A 23724-nucleotide genomic window follows, 5' to 3' on the forward strand; every position below is an offset into this window, starting at 1 on the left:
GAGCTCCGTATGTCACAGCAAACTGGCTCACACTGACGGCGGCGGTGCACAAATGCTGCGCAGCTAGCGCCATTCGACGGCCAACACCGCGGTTCCTGGTGTGTCCGCTGTGCCGTGCGTGTGATCATTGCTTGTACAGCCCTCTCGCAGTGTTCGGAGCAAGTATGGTGGGTCTGACACACCGGCGTCAATGTGTTCTTTTTTCCATTTCCAGGAGTGTACAAATCGATTGGACGTAACAGACACAGAAAAACAAATGAACGCACCATAGAACAGCCTATGTTGTAAGAAGAAAGTAAGTAGATAGAATTAAACGGAAGAAGGCAGATCAAGCAGCTCGAAAAGTGGACAGTCCAATGAAATTATTTGTTGAATTTCTACATATGTACATGTTCTCTCAGTATCACTGTGAAGCTTATGCCAGGGGACGCTTTTCATTTTGGAGCATATGGTGAGCTCGAACTTAACAACGTATCTCAAACACAAGGGCCTTCTCCCTGCCAGCCAGCGCAGATTCCGCAAACGTAGACCTTTCGAAAAGAGATTTATTATGTTATCAAGTGGCTACTGGGAAGCTATGAATAAAGTGAGACGTAGTATTTCTCCAGTTCCAAGTAACGATTGACTCAGTACCACATCTACGTATATTATCGAAAGTATGATCGTACGGGATATCAAGTGTAATTTGGCACTGTATTAAGGATTTCTGGCTATGAAAGTCCCAGGGTGTTAAGTCGTCTGGAGAGACGTCGGTAGATGTTGACTTAACTTGATGCATGTGTCAGGGAAGTATGTAGGGACGCTTAATGTTCATGTTGGACATTGGCAACCTGACGGACACTATTAATTGTAAGCTCAAACTTTATCAGACAATGAAATTATTTGCAATGAAATACTATGTTAAAGAAGCTGTAGAAATATTGCCGAATCTTGAAAATATTCCAAGGTGATGCGACGATTGGCAACTTTGCTTTAAATGTTCTGGATGAGTTGGGGAGTTTTCGTGGAGCAACACACACCCTTGAACAGCTTACAAGGACACATGACCTTGTCAGACACCCATACCATTGTGAGACTATGTTTAATGTATGCAAGTTTGACTTTTAGAGCGTAATATGTCAACACCACATGGTGGTATTCCCAAAAACATTCAACATCACTTTACGCGATGATTGGGTCGCCGGATGTTTCAAAAGTCAGTAACAGCTTGAGACGCCCTGTTTTCTATATTTAAAAAAAAGAAAGGAAAAAACAGCTTTAGTTTTGGAGCTTAATTAGCGGCTGAATGCACCGTACAATCTCATGCCTTAAGGGCAAGACCACTTTAATTTAAAAACGGCTGAACGTCAATAATTTAAAGCTCAACCAAAATCAGAAATTTAAAAAGCAAAGCCTTATCTTAAAACAGTTCCTTAATTGGGCTGAAGGCCCAAAGAATCTGATACTTTAAGAGCAAACAACTTAAATTCAAAATCGGCTGAAGGCCCATTACTTAAGACTCAATATCAGTAATTTAAAAAAAAAAAAATACCAACGGCTTTACATAAAACATTTCTTAAACTATGCTGAAGATCCAAACCATCTGACGCCTTAAGAGCAAAACAATCTTAATCTAAAAATCGCCTAGAAACCATACAAATGCAAACAACAAGAACAAACAAGAAAAGGCAGTACACCCAAGGGCGCTCAGAAGTTCCCAGGGTCGGCCTGGAATTCAAACACTGACGCTCACTTAGGTGAGACAGGCAGTCAGCCCAACCATTGTGGATCCGACGACAAACCAACCGACAGACAGTCAACGGACCCACCGACAGGATAACCTCCGCTTCACCCGACCATCACTCAACAGGGAGTTCAATGGAACAACGTAGAAGGTATTGGCGCCCACAACCAATTATGCATTGAGCTGTCAAACTACACACCATGCTGGAGAGCGACAACACGATGAGGAAAATACGCTGCCTGAATTTACATCAGCGGCTAGGGCAGGTAGCCGGAACGTTAACTTCCACAAGACAGAAGATTCCTCTGCTGCACTTTAGTTAAAATAAGCGAGTACAGTTAAACTCCACCAGAGCGTGGCTAAAATTTGCCAACCTGAAAACACACGTAGTTGCTCGCGGGAATATCCTAGCAGCCGACAACGAACTCCAAACAACACAATGTCAAAAGTCATGACTTGCTGGTAGATTAAGTCAAACTCAACTTTCATGTCCAGGATCAGTGAGCTACGAACCTCGTAGAATGGGTAAAGCACCACATATTCTGACACCACATAGAGGCCGCCAGCGGGCCCGGCCAAACTACATGCCGCGGAGATTTCCTCGCTGCTCCACGCCAACTGCCCGCACACAGCCCAGCTGGAAACTATAAGCGCCAGGCCAAAGGCAGTCCAGAAGAGGATAATAGCATAATCTCAATAACCGCGGAAGACTGAATGCAGAATAGCAACCAAGGTTTAATCCAACGCATATCATGAGCCAGCCATGGCTCCCGACTCATCACGGCACTGGTCTGATTACAACTACCTTTTTATGTTGTGCGCTAAATTTTGCACGCAATACCCATAGTCTGCCTACCTGGTGCCATCGTGTAAGGTGGTGAGCACTTCATCTTGTCCACTGGGTTTGGCGTGATCATCACATGGCTTTGCCAGTAAGTCTTCTTGTCTGCCTTCTTTCAACTCGCTGATCTGAACACTTTTTTCTTCCATCACACGGGGATAAGAGTACCTGCTTCAGAGACTCGTTACCTCGTAAGTAACTGAAACTAAAGAGTGAAAAGTTGCTTTCAATACAGAAAACAATTTGAAGCCAACAACAAAATTCAGCATAACATGCTAGTCCGAACTACTGCTTCCGCAAATACTTACTTCCATATCTTTTCAAAGCCCTCTCTGTCCAGCTGTACACACCATGTTATCGTCCCTAAGTAGCAGCTCCTTACATCTACGTTATGCAGGGGCCGCACTATACAGTGTGTGGCAGGGGCTCACACCACACCAGTTCCATTTCTCCTCTTGATGTTCCTTCTGCGAATCGTGGGCGGGAAGAACGCTGTTGGAATGGTTCTGTATAGGCCCAAAATTCTGTTGCAGGGCTATCTTGATCATGCCGTGTGAAGGACAAAAACTCATGTGAAAATTTTGATGGTCGCAGAATGAGAACATATACACTCCTGGAAATTGAAATAAGAACATCTTGAATTCATTGTCCCAGGAAGGGGAAACTTTATTGACACATTCCTGGGGTCAGATACATCACATGATCACACTGACAGAACCACAGACACATAGACACAGGCAACAGAGCATGCACAATGTCGGCACTAGTACAGTGTATATCCACCTTTCGCAGCAATGCAGGCTGCTATTCTCCCATGGAGACGATCGTAGAGATGCTGGATGTAGTCCTGTGGAACGGCTTGCCATGCCATTTCCACCTGGCGCCTCAGTTGGACCAGCGTTCGTGCTGGACGTGCAGACCGCGTGAGACGACGCTTCATCCAGTCCCAAACATGCTCAATGGGGGACAGATCCGGAGATCTTGCTGGCCAGGGTAGTTGACTTACACCTTCTAGAGCACGTTGGGTGGCACGGGATACATGCGGACGTGCATTGTCCTGTTGGAACAGCAAGTTCCCTTGCCGGTCTAGGAATGGTAGAACGATGGGTTCGATGACGGTTTGGATGTACCGTGCACTATTCAGTGTCCCCTCGACGATCACCAGAGGTGTACGGCCAGTGTAGGAGATCGCTCCCCACACCATGATGCTGGGTGTTGGCCCTGTGTGCCTCGGTCGTATGCAGTCCTGATTGTGGCGCTCACCTGCACGGCGCCAAACACGCATACGACCATCATTGGCACCAAGGCAGAAGCGACTCTAATCGCTGAAGACGACACGTCTCCATTCGTCCCTCCATTCACACCTGTCGCGACACCGCTGGAGGCGGGCTGCACGATGTTGGGGCGTGAGCGGAAGACGGCCTAACGGTGAGCGGGACCGTAGCCCAGCTTCATGGAGACAGTTGCGAATGGTACTCGCCGATACCCCAGGAGCAACAGTGTCCCTAATTTGCTGGGAAGTGGCGGTGCGGTCCCCTACGGCACTGCGTAGGATCCTACGGTCTTGGCGTGCATCCGTGCGTCGCTGCGGTCCGGTCCCAGGTCGACGGGCACGTGCACCTTCCGCCGACCACTGGCGACAACATCGATGTACTGTGGAGACCTCACGCCCCACGTGTTGAGCAATTCGGCGGTACGTCCACCCGACCTCCCGCATGCCCACTATACGCCCTCGCTCAAAGTCCGTCAACTGCACATACGGTTCACGTCCACGCTGTCGCGGCATGCTACCAGTGTTAAAGACTGCGATGGAGCTCCGTATGCCACAGCAAACTGGCTGACACTGACGGCGGCGGTGCACAAATGCTGCGCAGCTAGCGCCATTCGACGGCCAACACCGCGGTTCCTGGTGTGTCCGCTGTGCCGTGCATGTGATCATTGCTTGTACAGCCCTTACGCAGTGTCCGGAGCAAGTATGGTGGGTCTGACACACCGGTGTCAATGTGTTCTTTTTTCCATTTCCAGGAGTGTATTTGATTCCCAGTCGCTCTCAGGCACTGCAGGACAGCTTTGTGAGCTGTGGCGTCAGAAAATCGCCTCCGTCAAATAGCTGTACAAAGGATAATTGTCTTCTTTCTGAACCCTGTTGTGGCCTGGTCGCCCACCCAAATATGAACGGTTTCGACACGCTCGTCATTAAACTGACCAGTCTGATCAGTCAACTGTTTCCTCAAATTTCGAACGAAATGCCAGTATCTTTAAGCACTGCTTGCGTTTACCTCCCCAGAAGAGGTTTGTCAAAATGGGAGCTAGCTCGCAACGTTAAAAGGTTATATATCATACTGACTGGGTCCAAGATAGGAGGAAGGGAAGTATCGGTCGTTAATTTTAATCTATTTATTGTAGACTGATTTCAGCTAATGTGTAGCTGTCATCAGCGTAGTTACATTCAAGACATGGTGACTCATCTTAAATAAAATGTCGATATGTCAACATAATGCGTTTAGCGGGATGGAAATATAAGCAGCAACCTCAGTCAACTGTTTATCTCTAATGGCAAGGTGGTCCTATGTGCGATTTTACAGTAATGTTCAGTAAAAAACATGACGACTTGAGCGACTAGAGAAAGGAACTTCATATTCACAAGACAGGTACGTTAGCATGTTCTGCAGAAATGATTAGCACTTCAGTCACTTCTGTCGAGCATTGTCCTGTTGCCTAGTAGTCACAGGGTCTGCCATGGGCTCTGATACACTACTGGCCATAAAAGTTGCTACACCACGAAGATGAAGTGCTACAGACGCGAAATTTAACGGACAAGAAGCATATGCTGTGATATGCAAATGATTAGCTTTTCAGAGCATTCACACAATGTTGGCGTCTACAACGTGCTGACATGAGGAAAGTTTTGCAACCGATCTCTCATACGCAAACAGCAGCCTCGTGAAACGTTGTTGTGATGCATCATGTAAGGAGGAGAAATGCGTACCATCACGTTTCCGACTTTGATAAAGGTTGAATTGTAGCCTACCGCGATTGCGGTTTATCGTATCGCGACATTGCTGTTCGCGTTGGTCGAGATCCAATGACTGTTAGCAGAAAATGCAATCGGTGGGTTCAAGAGGGTAATACGGAACGCCATGCTGGATTCCAACGGCCTCGTATTACTAGCAGTCGAGATGACAGGCATCTTATCCGCATGGCTGTAACGGATCGTACAGCCACGTCTCGATTCCTCAGTCAACAGATGGGGATGTTTGCAAGACAACAACCGTCTGCACGAACAGTTCGATGACGTTTGAAGCAGCATGGACCATCAGCTCGGGGACCATGGCTGCGGTTACCCTTGACGCTGCATCACAGACAGAAGCGCCTACGATGGTGTACTCAACGACGAACCTGGCTGCACGAATGGCAAAAAGTCATTTCTTCGGATGAATCCAGGTTCTGTATACAGTATCATGATGGTCGCATCCGTGTTTGGCGACATCGCGGTGAACGCACATTTGAAGCGTGTATTCGTCATCTCCATACTGGTGTATCACCCGGCGTGATGGTATGGGGTGCAATTGATTACACGTTTCGGTCACCTCTTGTTCACATTGACGGCTCTTTGAACAGTGGACGTTACATTTCAGATGTGTTACGAGCCGTGGCTCTACCCTTCATTCGATCCCTGCGAAACCCTACATTTCAGCAGGATAATGGACGACCGCATGTTGCAGGTCCTGTACGGGCCTTTCTGGATGCAGAAAATGTTCGGCTGCTGCCCTGGCCAGGACATTCTCGAGATCTCTCACCAATTGAAAACGTCTGTTCAATGGTGGCCAAGCAACTGGCTCGTCGCAATTCGCTAGTCGCTACTTTTGATGAACTGTGGTATCGTGTTGAAGTTGCATGGGCAGCTGTTCCTGTACACGCCATCCAAGCTCTGTTTGAGTCAATGTCCAGGCGTATCAAGGCCGTTATTATGGCCAGCGGTAGTTGTTCTGGGTACTGATTTCTCAGGATGTATGCACGCAAATTGCGTGAAAATATAATCACATGTCAATGCTAGTATAATATATTGGTCCAATGAATACCCGTTAATCATCTAACATTCTTGTTGGTGTAGCAACTTTGATGGCCAGTAGTGTAACTTGTTACACACGTGATGGCGCTCTTTAGTATAGTCTCCCATACTGTATTCACAGGGTTCCAAAGTTCATCTCTGGTGGTTGGCATTGGGTCACAGTACTGCACCTGTCATTTGACCATATCCCACACACTTTAGACTGGCGGCAAGTCTCGTGATCTGGTGGGCCAGAGCAAAAGGCTGGCTCCTCTGACAAGTTTTGCGATGTGTCTGGACTCTGGCCTAAACTTTTAGGCTGGAGGTTTTAGTGTATTGCACAGTGGCTGCCTCCTCCCTTTTTCCTTGCGGTCAGCCAGCCACTACCATCTGCTATATTGTCTTAGCTCCCTCTACCACTTTCTTCCTGGGTTATCCATGTTTTACTGTTAGCGGCATGCTTCGTCCCACCCTTCGGTGTGGGTAGGCACATATTTTTCCAAGCTTGTTTCCTGTGTCTTATGTTGTGTTTTATCTTATTCTTCTGAGTCTTTTCTTGACACACGTCTCAATCTGTTACTGAGCGGGCAATGAAGACCTTGCCGTCGTGCTCCCTTAAAACCCTCTCCATCCATCCGTCCATCAAGAAGGCACTAGTTCGTGAAGCAACAAGAGACCGTGCGTTGTCTTGCTGAAAAGTGGAAACGGGGGCGTAGTGCACAAAGAGTATGGCTACGGGCAGCAACATGTCTTTCACGTGTGTCACGCTGGCCACAGTGCCCTGGACACGCCGCCACTGTCATTTGCGATTGTACCCAACAGCAGCGCAAACTGTGAGGACTTGTCTTGGCGCTGCACGCCTTGTGCGAATGCAGTCACTGCGATGGCGCTTCCCCTGTCTGCGGCGAACCAAAATGCGACCACCGTTTTCAAAGAATGTGGATTCGCCAGAAACACTATACGATGTGAATGATAATTAATTGAAGCCCTCAGCTGCCGACAGGTGTTGTTGATACATCTCGATGGGGACAGCTGAAAATGCGTGCCCCGACCGGGACTCGAACCCGAGATCTCCTGCTTACATGGCCGACGCTCTATCCGTCTGAGCCCCCGAGAACACATATGAATAGCGCGACTGTAGGGACTTATCTCTGGCACGCTTCCCGTGAGACCCACATTCCCAACTGTCCACACTCTACATACGAAATGTTCTTAACAGATATATTGGCCATCTACTCATTACTCGCGCCAACTAAGGAGACGATTCCCGTAAGAGTTCGGGCAACGTGTGCACTTTCTCTCTTACGGGAATCGTCTCCTTAGTTGGCGCGAGTAATGAGTAGATGGCCAATATATCTGTTAAGAACATTTCGTATGTAGATTGTGGACAGTTGGGAATGTGGGTCTCACGGGAAGCGTGCCAGAGATAAGTCCCTACAGTCGCGCCATTCATATGTGTCCTCGGGGGCTCATACGGATAGAGCGTCGGCCATGTAAGCAGGAGATCTCGGGTTCGAGTCCCGGTCGGGGCACGCATTTTCAGCTGTCCCCATCGAGATGTATCAACAACACCTGTCGGCAGCTGAGGGTTTCAATTAATTATCATTCATTTTAGAGAAGCTGCACGGTCATCAATGGTACCTGTTCTTTCGAGAACAGTTATTATCTTCAACTATATGATGTCATTCCCATCATGTGTGACGTTGTTCTATACCATTGTCATTTAGCATGTTTCTGTACATTCGTCAATGGTAGGTGGAGAAGTGGACGACGCCGTAATAGAGGGCGGCGGTTTGTGACCCCTGATAGTTTACGATGTATTACACTGTTGCGTCAGAGCCGCGGAGAAAGAAGATCTATCCCGCAATGTCGTTCGGACGAGGTGTCGATCTTCTCGGGGTGTGGTCTGGTTAGTGTGACCTGGCCCATCTCGTCGTGTTCTGCGATCTTCCGTCAACCACTCTGCATACACTCGTTGCACTGCTGAAACACTTCGACCCACACGAGCAGCAATTTTCCGGATGGATGCATCACATTCCCTCATGCCAGTAATGTGCCCTCTTTCAGTCTCACTGATTCGACGGTACGGATCGCGGATACGTCTGCGGCGAGGCATCCTGCTATCCTGCTCGTCTGCTCAACTAACACTGATCCATTACCTTCGATTTATAGCGACAACGAGAGCCGAAAGCATATTTTACCGGTAGGCGGCGTTGCGTGGCGATATCGGTGTTGTCCTTGAACCCTCAGGCCGACATGGTTCAAAAGCTAATCATATCTACAGAACATGCTATTATAAGTGTCCTGCGAATATTAACATCCTATCTCAAGTAGCTCACGGTAACCTGTTTGTTTTTTGTTTTTGCTTTTTTTTTTTAAATTACGGACAATGCTACCCTACCTTCTATGTTGGATCTTATTAATACGGCTTTGTAGCACGCAGTTCCTGATGGAAGCAACCTTGTAGAATCATATCTAGATTTGGCTGGAAACGCTCAGCAGAGGAAAGGCTACAGAATCTGATGTCATACGCTTCTGCATACAGTACGCCAAAGAACTTACTCGTCTTGTAGCACCACTGCTGCTTAGGGAGCAAAATACGAGGGTGTACAGCGTGTCATTCTTAACGGTCAGTGGAGGAGCGAAAATTTCCTAGTGAACGGTGAGAAATCTTCAGACTTCGAAGTAACTTTGTGCACACAGGAAGGGATTGTCAGAGGACTATTACTTTACACAGTGTATATAAATGATTAAGTGGATAACTTCGTAAATTCCATGAGACTGCTTGCGGATGAAGCCGCAAACCTGTATGGTAATGAAATTCAGGAAGACATATACAGGATTGACGCTTGGTACAGGGATTGGTAGTTGACCCTCAACAATGGCTTAATGTGCATAAATAGGTGGTAAGACGCACTATTACATGATTACGAGATAGCATAATACTCGTATTCAGGACGCAGTCACATCGATTGATTGCCTATGTTTATGAGAAGGGAGCGATTAAAGTGACACGATCACGTAAAAGTAATTGAAGATAAAGTAGATGCGAGCCTGAGTCATTGGAAGAATCCTCAGTAAACAGGTAGCTCAGGATACTGGCTGGATGGCTGGCTGGCTTAATGGTGCATGAGCAACTGACAGTCGTTACAGTTTTACTGTATTCATCGTTTTGTAGTTTTTAAGACATGCATGACAGCTTCAATAACTACTATGTCATTTGTTACTTTTTCTTAGATGAAAATGCGCTGGGAACAAAGATAATTACTTAGCCATTCCAAAACCATACAATGAGTGTAAGTACAGAACCTAGTTCCAGTCATTTTTCCGTACAAGCAACACATAAGTTTTCGCCTCACGCCCACCCTCCCTCCCCCGTCCCAATCCCTTCGGCATTAGCTGTCTTTAGCTGGGTGCTTGTTAAAATCGATAAATCTTTTGTATTTGGCGCGCCCCTCAGTTTGTTACCCCAAGCGGCCGCCTATGTCGCTTGGACCTTGCACCGACTCTTCACAAAGCAAACAATGTTATTTATGAAAGACAGAAAACGTCGCAAATGAAAGAAGAAACACCATTATTGGACATACTATCGCCGGGGAAGAGGAAAATTGGCCAAAAGGTACAAATGTGTTTTACACATGCTAAAACTCGCTACCGAAAAAAAAAGAAGCAGATCATAGTACAGGGAACTGGGCCGTTCGAGTCTGATAAATGAGAGGTGCTCCGAATGTAAAGCATTCTTTTACCGTACTTCATTCAGAAAGTGTTTTATTTTGCAAAGTAATTTTGTGTAACTTTATATCTTAGAATATTTCTTAACATCTTTTGTCCTCCCAAGTAACACTAAGGTGGCAACATTTAACAATCTTGACCACTTTACAGGATAAGAAATGTGTGTTACGTCATAGAATCAAAATAACGTAAAATTAATTTTTCACCCGTGTCTTTTCCTGTTCTTTAAGCAACTAGTTGCATCAATGTAAGCCGGCCGCGGTGGTCTCGCGGTTCTAGGCGCGCAGTCCGGAACCATGCGACTGCTACGGTCGCAGGTTCGAATCCTGCCTCGGGCATGGATGTGTGTGATGTCCTTAGCTTAGTTAGGTTTAAGTAGTTCTAAGTTCTAGGGGACTGATGACCACAGCACTTGAGTCCCATAGTGCTCAGAGCTATTTTTTTTTTTTTTTTTTTTTTGCATCAATGTCATATAGGACATACAGGACCTGCAAAAACGTGTAAGCAGCTAAAACAGTTATTCGTGAATGTATTCTCACTACTGGTGTTAACCAACTTGTTAAACATTGTTCATGTGACTTTACTTTGTAAATGTGCTTTTAGGTCCCTACAGGATATGCGAACACAAAATAGGCCGGCATTAGTTTGCCATGTGTTCTGCGCGTCTGCCTTTCGACCTACATTATAAATTTGAAAAACCTACCGTCGCAAATCTGTACACAATGAAAGGAATAAATGAAAATGTACTCGAAGACATAGTTAAGACGTGTCTGCTCAGTATTAGCCTTCATTTCCACCAGTAAAACTGACACGTATTCTAGCGTGCTGGATTGGGTGGACTGGATAAAAGGGTGGAATCGATTGATTGAGCTCAGGTTAACATTTGATCACCTATTCATCTATTAATAACTTCATTCAAGGTCAATACAAAAATGCAGTTTTGTTTGAACGGTCAACCTGTCGTAAAAACTAAAATAAAATTGAGGACAGTAAAATGTTTTAAATACTCTGAGTCAATAAAATTCTACAGCATTAACAAGAAATTATGCATAAGCATAACGACCAGTGGAACAAGTACTTCCAAGTCTCATTCAGGTTTGAAAATGAAATATTTGCAGAAACGCTTTCTAATCGAACTCCTTAAATTGGACACTACATCGCTTTAAAATACAATAAAAATTTTATTTAGCCGTATTTTAGAAAGACATATGCTCATTTTAACAATTCACAAAGAGATTGGTGCGAAAACTGAATTTATGTTGAAGCACAAGGACAAGGTAACTTCCATGGCACAGCCAGTGGGATCTCCGGCGCTCTTTCTGTCGTAACTTGTACTTCGGCGTATGAACATCATTCCACTCCAGCTTATACAAGTATCATGAAATGTCTCAGGCTACTCTGAAACAACTTAGTATTAGAAACAAGAAACCATCGCTTCTTAGCGCAGCCATACAGTGTAGGTGTACTAGAAATCGGTTATGCACCAATAACCAGTACCCATACAAAATCCATCGCTATACAACACATATGAAGTGAGCAGTCAGATGTATATAAAGAGAGTAAGTTAATCGGATAACTGCCTGTTAACGCCGTTCGTTGATACAAAGTTAGACCTTGTACAGACTCACACGAACCCAGGGTGTGGCCAAATACGTGAGCATAGTCTTAATATAGTTCAGATGGTTGGAATGGCTCTGAGCGCTATGGGACTTAACATCTGAGGTCATCAGTCCCCCAGAACTTAGAACTACTTAAATCTAACTAACCTAAGGACATCACACACATCCATTCCCGAGGCAGGATTCGAACCTGCGACCATAGCGGTCGCGCCGTTGCAGACTGTAGCGGCTAGAAAGGCTCGGCTGCACCGTCCGGCTTAAACGTAGTCAATCGGCGCACAGTCTGTAAGTGGCAAGTAGAAAATGATGATAAAGCCACACCAAACCACAGTACCTGTTTTCATTTTGAGGATACGTGTACCACATCCAGAATTCTCTCCGTGAGTCCGACTTGTTCTGACACAATACAACCACCGTCGTAAGCCCAGGGTGCGTCACCTCCAGAATTCCAATACAGCTGACCCACGAGTGCTCGATGTGTGCTGTGGTCCCGTATACAAATTGCATTGTTTCCACAACGAAACCTTGTCTCGAAATCTGTCAGAAATTCCAAAGACATTCTGGTAGTAAGTGAAGTATGATAGCGGCAAGACACAATCGAAGGCTTCTCTGGGCGTTAGCAATGAAAACACTATCGAAACAGTGCTGCCAAAGCAGAATTATTAAACACAGCCTTCCGAAATGCCTTCAGCAGAGAAGACGAACTAAATATTCCAGAATTCGAGTAGTGAAGAAACTTAAATCACTTAATTAAAGAAACCCTTCTTATCCGGACTGTATACAAATACGTTCCTTTCAGACTATGCTGGTGCGATAGCTGCATACTCATGTATAAACGCTAGCTCGTAGAAACAACCATACCCAAGGACTGGAAAGTTGCAAACGCACACAAATATTCAAGAAAGGCAATGGGAGTAATCCACTAAATTATAGCCCCAAATCATTAACGCATATACGAAGCAGGCTTTTATCGACACAGTACCCCTCTAGCGGCACGTAATCAGATATACGGCATATACTCTCAGTCCTGCGACTGGACTCATGGTTTCCTGTCAGAGGGGGTCACAGTTAGTAGTAACTGGCAGAAAGCCGTCGTGTAAAACGGAAGTGATTTGCACCGCACACCAGTGTAGTATTACAGGTTTCTACTGTTCCTTATTTATAAGTATATAAACGATTTAGGAGACAATCTGAGCAGCACCCTTAGGTTTTTGCAGACTCATCTAGTCAGGTCGTCAGAAGATAAAAACTAATTGCAAAAAGATTTAAATGTTTGTATGGTGCGAAAATTGTCAGTTGTATCTAAAGTGCTAAAAGGAATCCGTTGAACTTCTGTTCCACGGTACATCAATCACCTGTAAAGGCCATAACACAACTAAATACACTACTGGCCATTAAAATTGCTACACCAAAAAGAAATTTACATGATAAATTGGTATTCATTGGACAAATATAATATACTAGAATTGACATGTGATTATATTTTCACGCAATTTGCGTGCATAGATCCTGAGAAATCAGTACCCAGAACAACCACCTCTGGCCGTAATAACGGCCTTGATACGCCTGGGCATTGAGTCAAACAGAGCTTGGATGGTGTGTGCAGGTACAGCTGCCCACGCAGCTTCAACACTATACCACAGTTCATCAAGAGTAGTGACTGGCGTATTGTGACGAGCCAGTTGCTCGTCCTGCATTGACCACCCGTTTTCAATTGTTGGGAGATCTGAAGAATGTGCTGGTCAGGGCAGCAGTTGAACATTTTCTGTATCCAGAAAGGCCCGTACAGGACCGGCAACATGCGGTCGTGCATTATCCTGCTGAAATGTAGGGTTTCGCTGGGATCGGATGAAGGGTAGAGTCACTGGTCGTAACTCATCTGAAATGTAACGTCCACTGTTCATAGTGCTGTCAATGCGAGCAAGAGGTGACCGAGAAGTGTAACCAATGGCACCCATACCATCACGTCGGCTGATACGCCAGTATGGCGATGACGAATACACGCTTTCAATGTGCTTTCACCGCGATGTCGCCAGACACGGATGCGACCATCATGATACTGTAAACAGAATCTGGATCCATGCGAAAAAATGACGTTTTGCCATTCCTCCATCCAGGTTCGTCGTTGAGTACACCATCGTAGGCGCTTCTGTCTGTGATGCAGCGTCAAGGGTAACCGCAGCCATGGTCTCCGAGCTGATGGTCCATGCCGCTTCAAACGTCATCGAACTGTTCGTGCACATGGCTGTCATTTTGCAAACGTCCCCGTCTGTTGAGTCAGGGATCGAGACGTGGCTGCACGATCCGTTACAGGCATGCGGATAAGATGCCTGTCATCTCGACTGCTAGTGACACGAGGCCGTTGGGATCCAGCACGGCGTTCCGTATTACCACCTTGAACCCACTGATTCCATATTCTGCTAACAGTCATTGGATCTCAGCCAACGCGAGCAGCAGTGTCGCGATACGGTAAACCGCAATCGCGGTAGGCTACAATCCGACCTTAATCAAACTCGGAAACGTGATAGTACGCACTTCTCCTCCGTACACGAGGCATCACAACAACGTTTCACCAGGCAACGGCGGCCAACTGCTGTTTGTGTATGAGAAATCAGTTGGAAACTTTCTCATGTCAGCACGTTGTAGGTGTCGCCAACGGCGCTGACCCTGTGTGAATGCTCTGAAAGGCTAATCATTTGCATATTACACCATCTTCTTCCTGTCCGTTAAATTTCGCGTCTGTAGCACGTCATCTTCGTGGTGTAGCATTTTTAATGGCCAGTAATGTACTTAGGAACGACAATTCCGAACAGCTTAAATTGGAAAGGACGTACAGAAAATTTTGTGTAGAACGCGAGTGAAAGACTTCATTTTGTTGGCGGAACACGTAGACGATGCAACAGGTGCACTCAAGAGACTGCCTACTTTACGGTAGTCCGTCCCCTTTTGTAGTAGTGCTGTGAGGTGTGGGATCGTTACCAGGTAGGATTAACGAAGTACATCGGGAAAATTCAAAGGAGGTTAGCGGCTTTATAGTATCGAGGAATGGGGAGAGAGTATCACGCACGTGATACGCGATTCGGTGTGGGCTTCATTAAAACAACAGCGTTTATCGCTGGAGGAGGATCGTCTCACGAAATTCCGATCACCATCTTTTTCCTCCGAATGTGAGAATATATTCTTGACGCCGAGATACATAGGGAGAAACGATCATCGTAATAAAATAAGGGAAATCAGAGCTCACACGGAAAGATATAGGTATTCGTTTTTATCCACGCTCTGTTCGAGAGTGGAATAACAGAGAATTATTGTGAAGGCGTCAACTATGGTTTTGCAGAAATTCCATGCTGATGCAGCTGTTGATTTAGATGCATTCGTAATTTTCGGCAATGCTCCTCCAGAGCGATCGAGTAAGTGCCTTTCTTCGTGGATCCGCGTGCCAGCTGCCAGACTACTTCCATGTCCCTAGTGCACGCAGATAAAGGCTTTCGGCACGAGAGATATCAGCCCATAAGGCGCCAGGAAATGTAACCGACCTCTGACACAGGCCTGGCAGTGCCAACTTAGGCAGTGGTGTCGCACGCGGCACAGTATACTTCTGAATCGAGGAACAGGTGAGAGAACGCTGAAGTCAATACCAAGTAACACTTCACAACGAAAGCACGTTTATCGAGCACGTACGGAACTACTCTCAGAGCTGAACTTCCTGCCTCTGCAAATAATGCACCAATTCATACGTATGCAGAATGCTACAGGTAATTCCAGTGTTCCATAAATAAATAAGACCGAGAACCTACATGAAATCGTAAGTCTTCCGAAGCGGAAACCCGCACGTCATCAGCCGAGGCAGGTCGTGTGCTTCGCTCCCATTACTACCATCCACATGTGCTAGGAATACGACTCGCTGGGAAACTCCTGTAGCTCTATCCTACGGAAGTGAAAATCAGGACGAAGAAACACACAGCTTGGCCAAAGCAGACGTCAATAGCGTTTTCACCACTGGTGTCATAGAAAATACCGTATTTCAAGATTTCATTAAAATACACTGTTGGCCATCGGAAGTACAATACCATTGGAGGATAGCGCAAGCAGTCTCATTGGAAGAATGCATGATTAAATTTGGAGGTGTGCCCGTTTCGGCCTCTCGATTTTCGAACCTGGCGTTGAGGGCCCAGCTTTGCCCGAGAGCGCCCCTGCGGCATCTCGCCTCGCTAGTTTTTTGTGAGCTTCTGAATGAGATGTAGTATACTAAGTTTTGGGTTTTACGATACAGTGATCCATTTGAGGCGCTGAGAACCATAAAGCACAACTTCGTCGATTGTGAGACTGTTGCATTTATCCACGCTTGTGACATCTGTTTATCTTATAGTAGGTCCGGTTTACCTGTGCTGTAGCCTCACATTGTGTACATGAACATTCGCTAAAAGCTGTACCATTGGTTTCTCTGATATTCACTTAAATGTGGGGTCGACGACGGTGTGTTTTTGGCCTTATTGTTCTTGGTGCCTAATTTGTCATGTTGTACCCTCCCCACAAAAAGTAATAACCTCCCAACAGTAAAAAAATATTACGTATAATTCAGATTTTAGCGTAACCTACCAACAGACAAATTATGTAACCTACCAATAAAAAAGATATAATTATTTATATCATTCACATCTCCCAACAGTAAAATATCGTAACGTATCTATAATACAATGTAACTAATTTCTCATTAAAATTGTCACTCACTTATAACCTTTCAATAATGACTGTGAATTTAAATTGCTGAATTTTAGACGTCAGCAGCGCTGCGTCGTGGCCCTGAAAGATCATTCTGAATACATTGAAAATTCTTACCTCAATAAGGTCGCCGGATAACGCGTATATATCTGCTCCTATAAGAAATTTTTCTGGCACAGCCCTGTGCAATGCTGGCCGATAGATTTGTCATGTATAAAAAGAAACAACTGATTTTTCTTTACAATAATCGGGATGACCATGGATTGGAGAAATTAGTAAGTTCTTTAAATTGAGATGAATGATTATCAAAAGTTAATGTTTTATAAGAAAGATTATTATTAAGAGATTTTTTTAAAAACATTTACATGGGGCTTGACATAACAATAGTAAATATGCGCGAGGCTGCTTTTACCTTATACGAGGTGCATTCAAGTTCTAAGGCCTCCGATTTTTTTTTTCCGGACTGGAAAGAGATAGAAACATGCGTATTGTTTTAAAATGAGGCCGCGTTCTTTGTCAATACGTCCCAGAGATGGCAGCACCGTACGACAGATGGAATTTTACCGCCAGCGGCGAGAATGAGAACTGTTTTAAATACTTAAAATGGCGACGTTTTCCTTACTTGAACAGCGTGCAATCATTCGTTTTCTGAATTTGCGTGTTGTGAAACCAATTGAAATTCATCGACAGTTGAAGGAGACATGTGGTGATGGAGTTATGGATGTGTCGAAAGTGCGTTCGTGGGTGCGACAGTTTAATGAAGGCAGAACATCGTGTGACAACAAACCGAAACAACCTCGGGCCCACACAAGCCGGTCTGACGACATGATCGAGAAAGTGGAGAGAATTGTTTTAGGGGATCGCAGAATGACTGTTGAACAGATCGCCTCCAGAGTTGGCATTTCTGTAGGTTCTGTGCACACAATCGTGCATGACGACCTGAAAATGCGAAAAGTGTCATCCAGGTGGGTGCCACGAATGCTGACGGACGACCACATGGCTGCCCGTGTGGCATGCTGCCAAGCAATGTCGACGCGCAACGACAGCATGAATGGGACTTTCTTTTCGTCGGTTGTGACAATGGATGAGACGTGGATGCCATTTTTCAATCCAGAAACAAAGCGCCAGTCATCTCCATGGAAGCACACAGATTCACCACCACCAAAAAAATTTCGGGAAACCGACAGTGATGAAAGAATGATGGTGTCCATGTTCTGGGACAGCGAGGGCGTAATCCTTACCCATTGCGTTCCAAAGGGCACTACGGTAACAGGTGCATCCTACAAAAATGTTTTGAAGAACAAACTCCTTCCTGCACTGCAACAAAAACGTCCGGGAAGGGCTGCACGTGTGCTGTTTCACCAAGACAACGCACCTGCACATCTAGCTAACGTTACGCAACAGTTTGTTCGTGATAACAACTTTGAAGTGATTCCTCATGCTCCCTACTCACCTGACCTGGCTCCTAGTGACTTTTGGCTTTTTCCAACAATGAAAGACACTCTCCGTAGCCGCACATTCGCCAGTCGTGTTGCTATTGCCTCAGCGATTTTCCAGTGGTCAAAACAGACTCCTAAAGAAGCCTTCGCCGCTGCCATGGAATCATGGCGTCAGCGTTGTGAAAAATGTGTACGTCTGCAGGGCGATTACGTCTAGAACTAACGCCAGTTTCATCGATTTCGGGTGAGTAGTTAATTAGGCAAAAAATTGGAGGCCTTAAAACTTGAATGCACCTCGTATTACACTCCTGGAAATGGAAAAAAGAACACATTGACACCGGTGTGTCAGACCCACCATACTTGCTCCGGGCACTGCGAGAGGGCTGTACATGCAATGATCACACGCACGGCACAGCGGACACACCAGGAACCGCGGTGTTGGCCGTCGAATGGCGCTAGCTGCGCAGCATTTGTGCACCGCCGCCGTCAGTGTCAGCCAGTTTGCCGTGGCATACGGAGCTCCATCGCAGTCTTTAACACTGGTAGCATGTCGCGACAGCGTGGACGTGAACCGTATGTGCAGTTGACGGACTTTGAGCGAGGGCGTATAGTGGGCATGCGGGAGGCCGGGTGGACGTACCGCCGAATTGCTCAACACGTCGGTCGTGAGGTCTCCACAGTACATCGATGTTGTCGCCAGTGGTCGGCGGAAGGTGCACGTGCCCGTCGACCTGGGACCGGACCGCAGCGACGCACGGATGCACGCCAAGACCGTAGGATCCTACGCAGTGCCGTAGGGGACTGCACCGCCACTTCCCAGCAAATTAGGGACACTGTTGCTCCTGGGGTATCGGCGAGGACCATTCACAACCGTCTCCATGAAGCTGGGCTACGGTCCCGCTCACCATTAGGCCGTCTTCCGCTCACGCCCCAACATCGTGCAGCCCGCCTCCAGCGGTGTCGCGACAGGCGTGAATGGAGGGACGAATGGAGACGGTCGTCTTCAGCGATGAGAGTCGCTTCTGCCTTGGTGCCAATGATGGTCGTATGCGTGTTTGGCGCCGTGCAGGTGAGCGCCACAATCAGGACTGCATACGACCGAGGCACACAGGGCCAACACCCGGCATCATGGTGTGGGGAGCGATCTCCTACACTGGCCGTACACCTCTGGTGATCGTCGAGGAAACACTGAATAGTGCACGGTACATCCCAACCGTCATCGAACCCATCGTTCTACCATTCCTAGACCGGCAAGGGAACTTGCTGTTCCAACAGGACAATGCACGTTCGCATGTATCCCGTGCCACCCAACGTGCTCTAGAAGGTGTAAGTCAACTACCCTGGCCAGCAAGATCTCCGGATCTGTCCCCCATTGAGCATGTTTGGGACTGGATGAAGCGTCGTCTCACGCGGTCTGCACGTCCAGCACGAACGCTGGTCCAACTGAGGCGCCAGGTGGAAATGGCATGGCAAGCCGTTCCACAGGACTACATCCAGCATCTCTACGATCGTCTCCATGGGAGAATAGCAGCCTGCATTGCTGCGAAAGGTGGATATACACTGTACTAGTGCCGACATTGTGCATGCTCTGTTGCCTGTGTCTATGTGCCTGTGGTTCTGTCAGTGTGATCATGTGATGTATTTGACCCCAGGAATGTGTCAATAAAGTTTCCGCTTCTTGGGACAATGAATTCACGGTGTTCTTATTTCAATTTCCAGGAGTGTATATCGCTCAGGCTCCGTCATCGCTCCCCACGACCGGCCCAGCCAACTTCATACACACGACCGCTAGCAACTACAAACTCCTACTGCTACACAGTTCCTACTGCAGACAACATTGCTCTCTGGTCTGAGATTCTCTTATAGCTTACATATCGCAGGCAGCGCGTGAGCAGTCCATCGACATTACATCTGCTCGATTGCGCTAGCAACAACCTCTTACAATGTGACATGGTCGAGGACAGTACTACTTGAATTTAACCATTTCCACAAATGGCAGTTTGCGTATGGAGTTGGTTACCGCGCAGGAATCGGCTTTCGTGTGCAGTGTCAAAATGAATTCTGTTGAATCTGTTCTAAATGATAACAGCCACGCGGTCTGAGGCACCTTGTCACAGGTCGCGCGGCGGCTCCCGCCATCGGGCACGGGTGCGTATGTTGTCCTTAACGTAAGTTAGTTTAAGTTACATTAAGTAGTGTGTAAGTCTAGGAACCGATGACCTCAGCAGTTTGGTCCCATAGAAGCTTACCACAAATTAATATATATATGAAATAAAATGCTAACAGAAAAGTAAATTACCAGCAAAAGTTAGCCGCATAGGAACTAGGCCCTCCTGAGCCACATCCGCTGTCTGAGAAAGTGGCGAAACCAAATAAGCGTGGCTGCACGTGAACATTTAACAAAGAAGTCTGTGATAAGCCTAAAGTTGTTGTGTGGGTGCAACGTGAGAATGTCTGATTTTCAGCCCGGAAGTTAATTCGCTAAGTAATACATGAGGTAGGAATCTTGTGTGTTTGTCAAAAAGAATAAAATAAAAAAAGCACTGAAACACCCGCCTAAACAAGAATATGGGACGGAGAGTAGCGAAACCTGAAACATTATTTCGTTCACGCCCTAAACTGTGCTTAGTTGTATGCAAAATAACAAAATTCCACAAAAACAGTCCATCCTTTTTTCAGACAAGTTATGCATATGATTATTATTATTATTATTATTATAGTTATTATTATTGCCATTGACAGTATTCGTATATATATATCTTATACAGCAGCAGCTATTAATTCCGCACCTTGATATTTATGTGAATCTAAAACCTTGTAAACAAGCAGAATGTACACTCACGAGCCGCCACTGATCAGATCATGTGTCTAGACAAGTCCAAAACAATAGACACCATGCATTCATATAACTGATTCACGTTGATGGGCAATCTATCCAAAATATTCAGTGGAAATACACATTTACGTTCGACCTCCAGCTGGAATCTAAAATTAGCGTGCATGGAGGACACTGCGGATAGGTGGCACTAGGTGATGACGATGATGATGATGATGTTTGGTTTGTGGGGCGCTCAACTGCACGGTTATCAGCGCCCGTACAAATTCCCAACCTTTCCTCAGTCCAACCTCGCCACTTTCATGAATGAAGATGAAATGATACGGACAACACAAACACCCTGTCATCTCGAGGTGGGTGAAAATCCCTGACCCGACCGGGAATCGAACCTGGGACCCCGTGCTCGGGAAGCGAGAATGCGACCGCGAGACCACGAGCTGCTGACGGCACTAGGTGGGAGTGTGGGTGAGCCGGGGAGCGCGCCGAGGTTGCGCGACAAACCAAAAATAAAAAAAAGAAAAAAAAGTGAATGAAGTAATCAACGACCAGATTGAGCACATGTCATGTTATGTACGTCCAGGCCAGATATCGATAACAATAACGATTAAAATGGAGAGAGGAGGGAATAAAGGTAAGCAGGAGATCATGGGTTCAAATCTCGGTTCGGCACACATTCTCATTCGTTGCCACCGATTCTGCATAAAGTCCCGATACAAGTGATATCGTTAGTTCCTTTCCTTTCATTTCCTTTCCTTTCTCCTCAATCCAACTTCAATTTACGCAATAAGTAAGTGTGCTAGAAAAATATTTCTCTCGTTTCGGATGTAGGTAACGACGTTTTTTTTAAAAATATATCATTCCTATCACACTTTTTTTATTTACAGACGAATGGAAAAACTGGTAGAAGCCGACCTCGGGGAAGATCAGTTTGGATTCCGTAGAAGTGTTGGAACACATCAGGCAATATTGATTCTACGACTTATCTTAGAAGAAACATTAAGGAAAGGCAAACCTACGATTCTAGCGTGTGAGGACTTAGAGAAAGCTTTTGACAATGTTGACTGGAGAACTCTCTTTCAAATTCTGAAGATGGCAGGGGTAAAATACAGGGAGCGAAAGGCTATTTACAATTTGTACAGAAAGCAGATAGCAGTTACAAGAGTCGATGGGTATGAAAGGGAAGCAGTGGTTGGGAAGGGAGTGAGACAGGGTTGTAACCTCTCCCCGATGTTATTCAATCTGTATATTGATCAAGCAGTAAAGAAAACAAAAGAAAAGTTCGGAGTAGGTATTAAAATCCATTGAGAACAAATAAAAACTTTGAGATTCGCCGATAACATTGTAATTCTGTCAGAGAGAGCAAAGGACTTAGAGGAGTTGAACGGAATGGACAGTGTCTTGAAAGGAGGATATAAGAACATCAACTCCTAATGTCTACTTCCAGATAATTTATGGAATTAACTGCTTCCAGTTGTTGACCTGCTATATTGTAGGTAAATGATAAGAGATCTTTCTTTCTATGTATTCGCACCACATTACACTTGTCTACACTGAGATTCAGTTGCCATTCCCTGCACCATGCGTCAAGTTGTTGCAGATCCTCTTGCATTTCAGTACAATTTTCCATTGTTACAACCTCTCGATATACCACAGCATCATCCGCAAAAGGCCTCAATGAACTTCCGATGTTATCCACAAGGCCATTTATATATATTGTGAATAGCATCGGTCCTACGACACTCCCCTGCGGCACACCTGCAATCACTCTTACTTCGGAAGACTTCTCTCCATTGAGAATGACATGCTGTTTTCTGTTATCTAGGAACTCTTCAATCCAATCACACAATTGGTCTGATAGTCCTTACGCTCTTACTTTGTTCATTAAACGACTGTGAGGAACTGTATCGAACGCCTTGCGGAAGTCAACAAACACGGCATCTACCGGGACATCAAAGGGAAGCAGCAGTTGGGAAGGGAGTGAGACAGGGTTGTAGCCTCTCCCCGATGTTTAGCAGTGTCTATATTGAGCAAGCAGTAAAGGAAACAAAAGAAAAGTTCGGATTAGGTATTAAAACCCACGGAGAAGGAAAGCAAAGGACTTGGAAGAGCAGTTGAACGGAATGGACAGTGTCTTGAAAGGAGAGTATAAGATGAACAACAACAAAAGCTAAACGAAGATAATGGAATGTAGTCGAATTATGTTGGGTGATGCTGAGGGAGTTAGATTAGGAAATTAGACACTTAAAGTAGTAAAGGAGTTTTGCTATTTGGGAAGCAAAATAACTGATGATGGTCGAAGTAGAGAGGATATAAAATGTAGACTGGCAAAGGTAAGGAAAGCGTTTCTGAAGAAGAGAAATTTGTTAACATCAAGTACAGATTTAAGTGTCAGGAAGTCGTTTCTGAAAGTATTTGTATGGAGTGTAGCCATGTATGGAAGTGAAACATGGACGATAAATAGTTTAGACAAGAAGAGAACAGAAGCTTTCGAAATGTGGTGCCACAGAAGAATGCTGAAGATTAGACGGGTAGATCATGCAATTAATGAGGAGGTATTGAATGGAATTGGGAAGGAGTTTGTGGGACATCTTGACTACAAGAAGGGATCGGTTGGTGGGCCATGTTCTGAGGCATCAAGGGATTACCAATTTGGTACTGGAGGGAAGGCTAAAAATCGTAGAGAGAGACCAAGAGATGATACACTAAGTAGATTCAGAAGATTGTAGGTTGCAGTAGGTAGTGGGAGGTGAAGAAGCTTGCA

At 45.7% G+C, this 23724-nt stretch overlaps 1 protein-coding gene across 3 annotated transcripts in view; it reads right to left on the minus strand.

Annotated features, from left to right (window-relative positions):
* The window catches only part of LOC126281729 (caspase-1-like), a 161569-nt gene that overhangs the window by 91093 nt on the left and 46752 nt on the right, over nt 1-23724 (minus strand). The window contains exons 2-3 of one of the 3 annotated variants that reach the window (XM_049980916.1): nt 2873-3056; nt 2580-2769 (exon numbers count right to left, since the gene is read on the minus strand). The exons of 1 other annotated variant lie outside the window; for it this stretch is intronic. In XM_049980916.1, coding sequence (XP_049836873.1) covers nt 2580-2713 — 134 coding nt within the window. In that variant the 5' untranslated portion in view covers nt 2714-2769; nt 2873-3056. The remainder of the gene's footprint in view (nt 1-2579; nt 2770-2872; nt 3057-23724) is intronic. One more of the 3 variants, XM_049980912.1, reaches the window with a different exon arrangement.

Source organism: Schistocerca gregaria, chromosome 1 (genome assembly GCF_023897955.1).
Source record: "Schistocerca gregaria isolate iqSchGreg1 chromosome 1, iqSchGreg1.2, whole genome shotgun sequence".
NCBI lineage: Eukaryota > Metazoa > Arthropoda > Insecta > Orthoptera > Acrididae > Schistocerca > Schistocerca gregaria.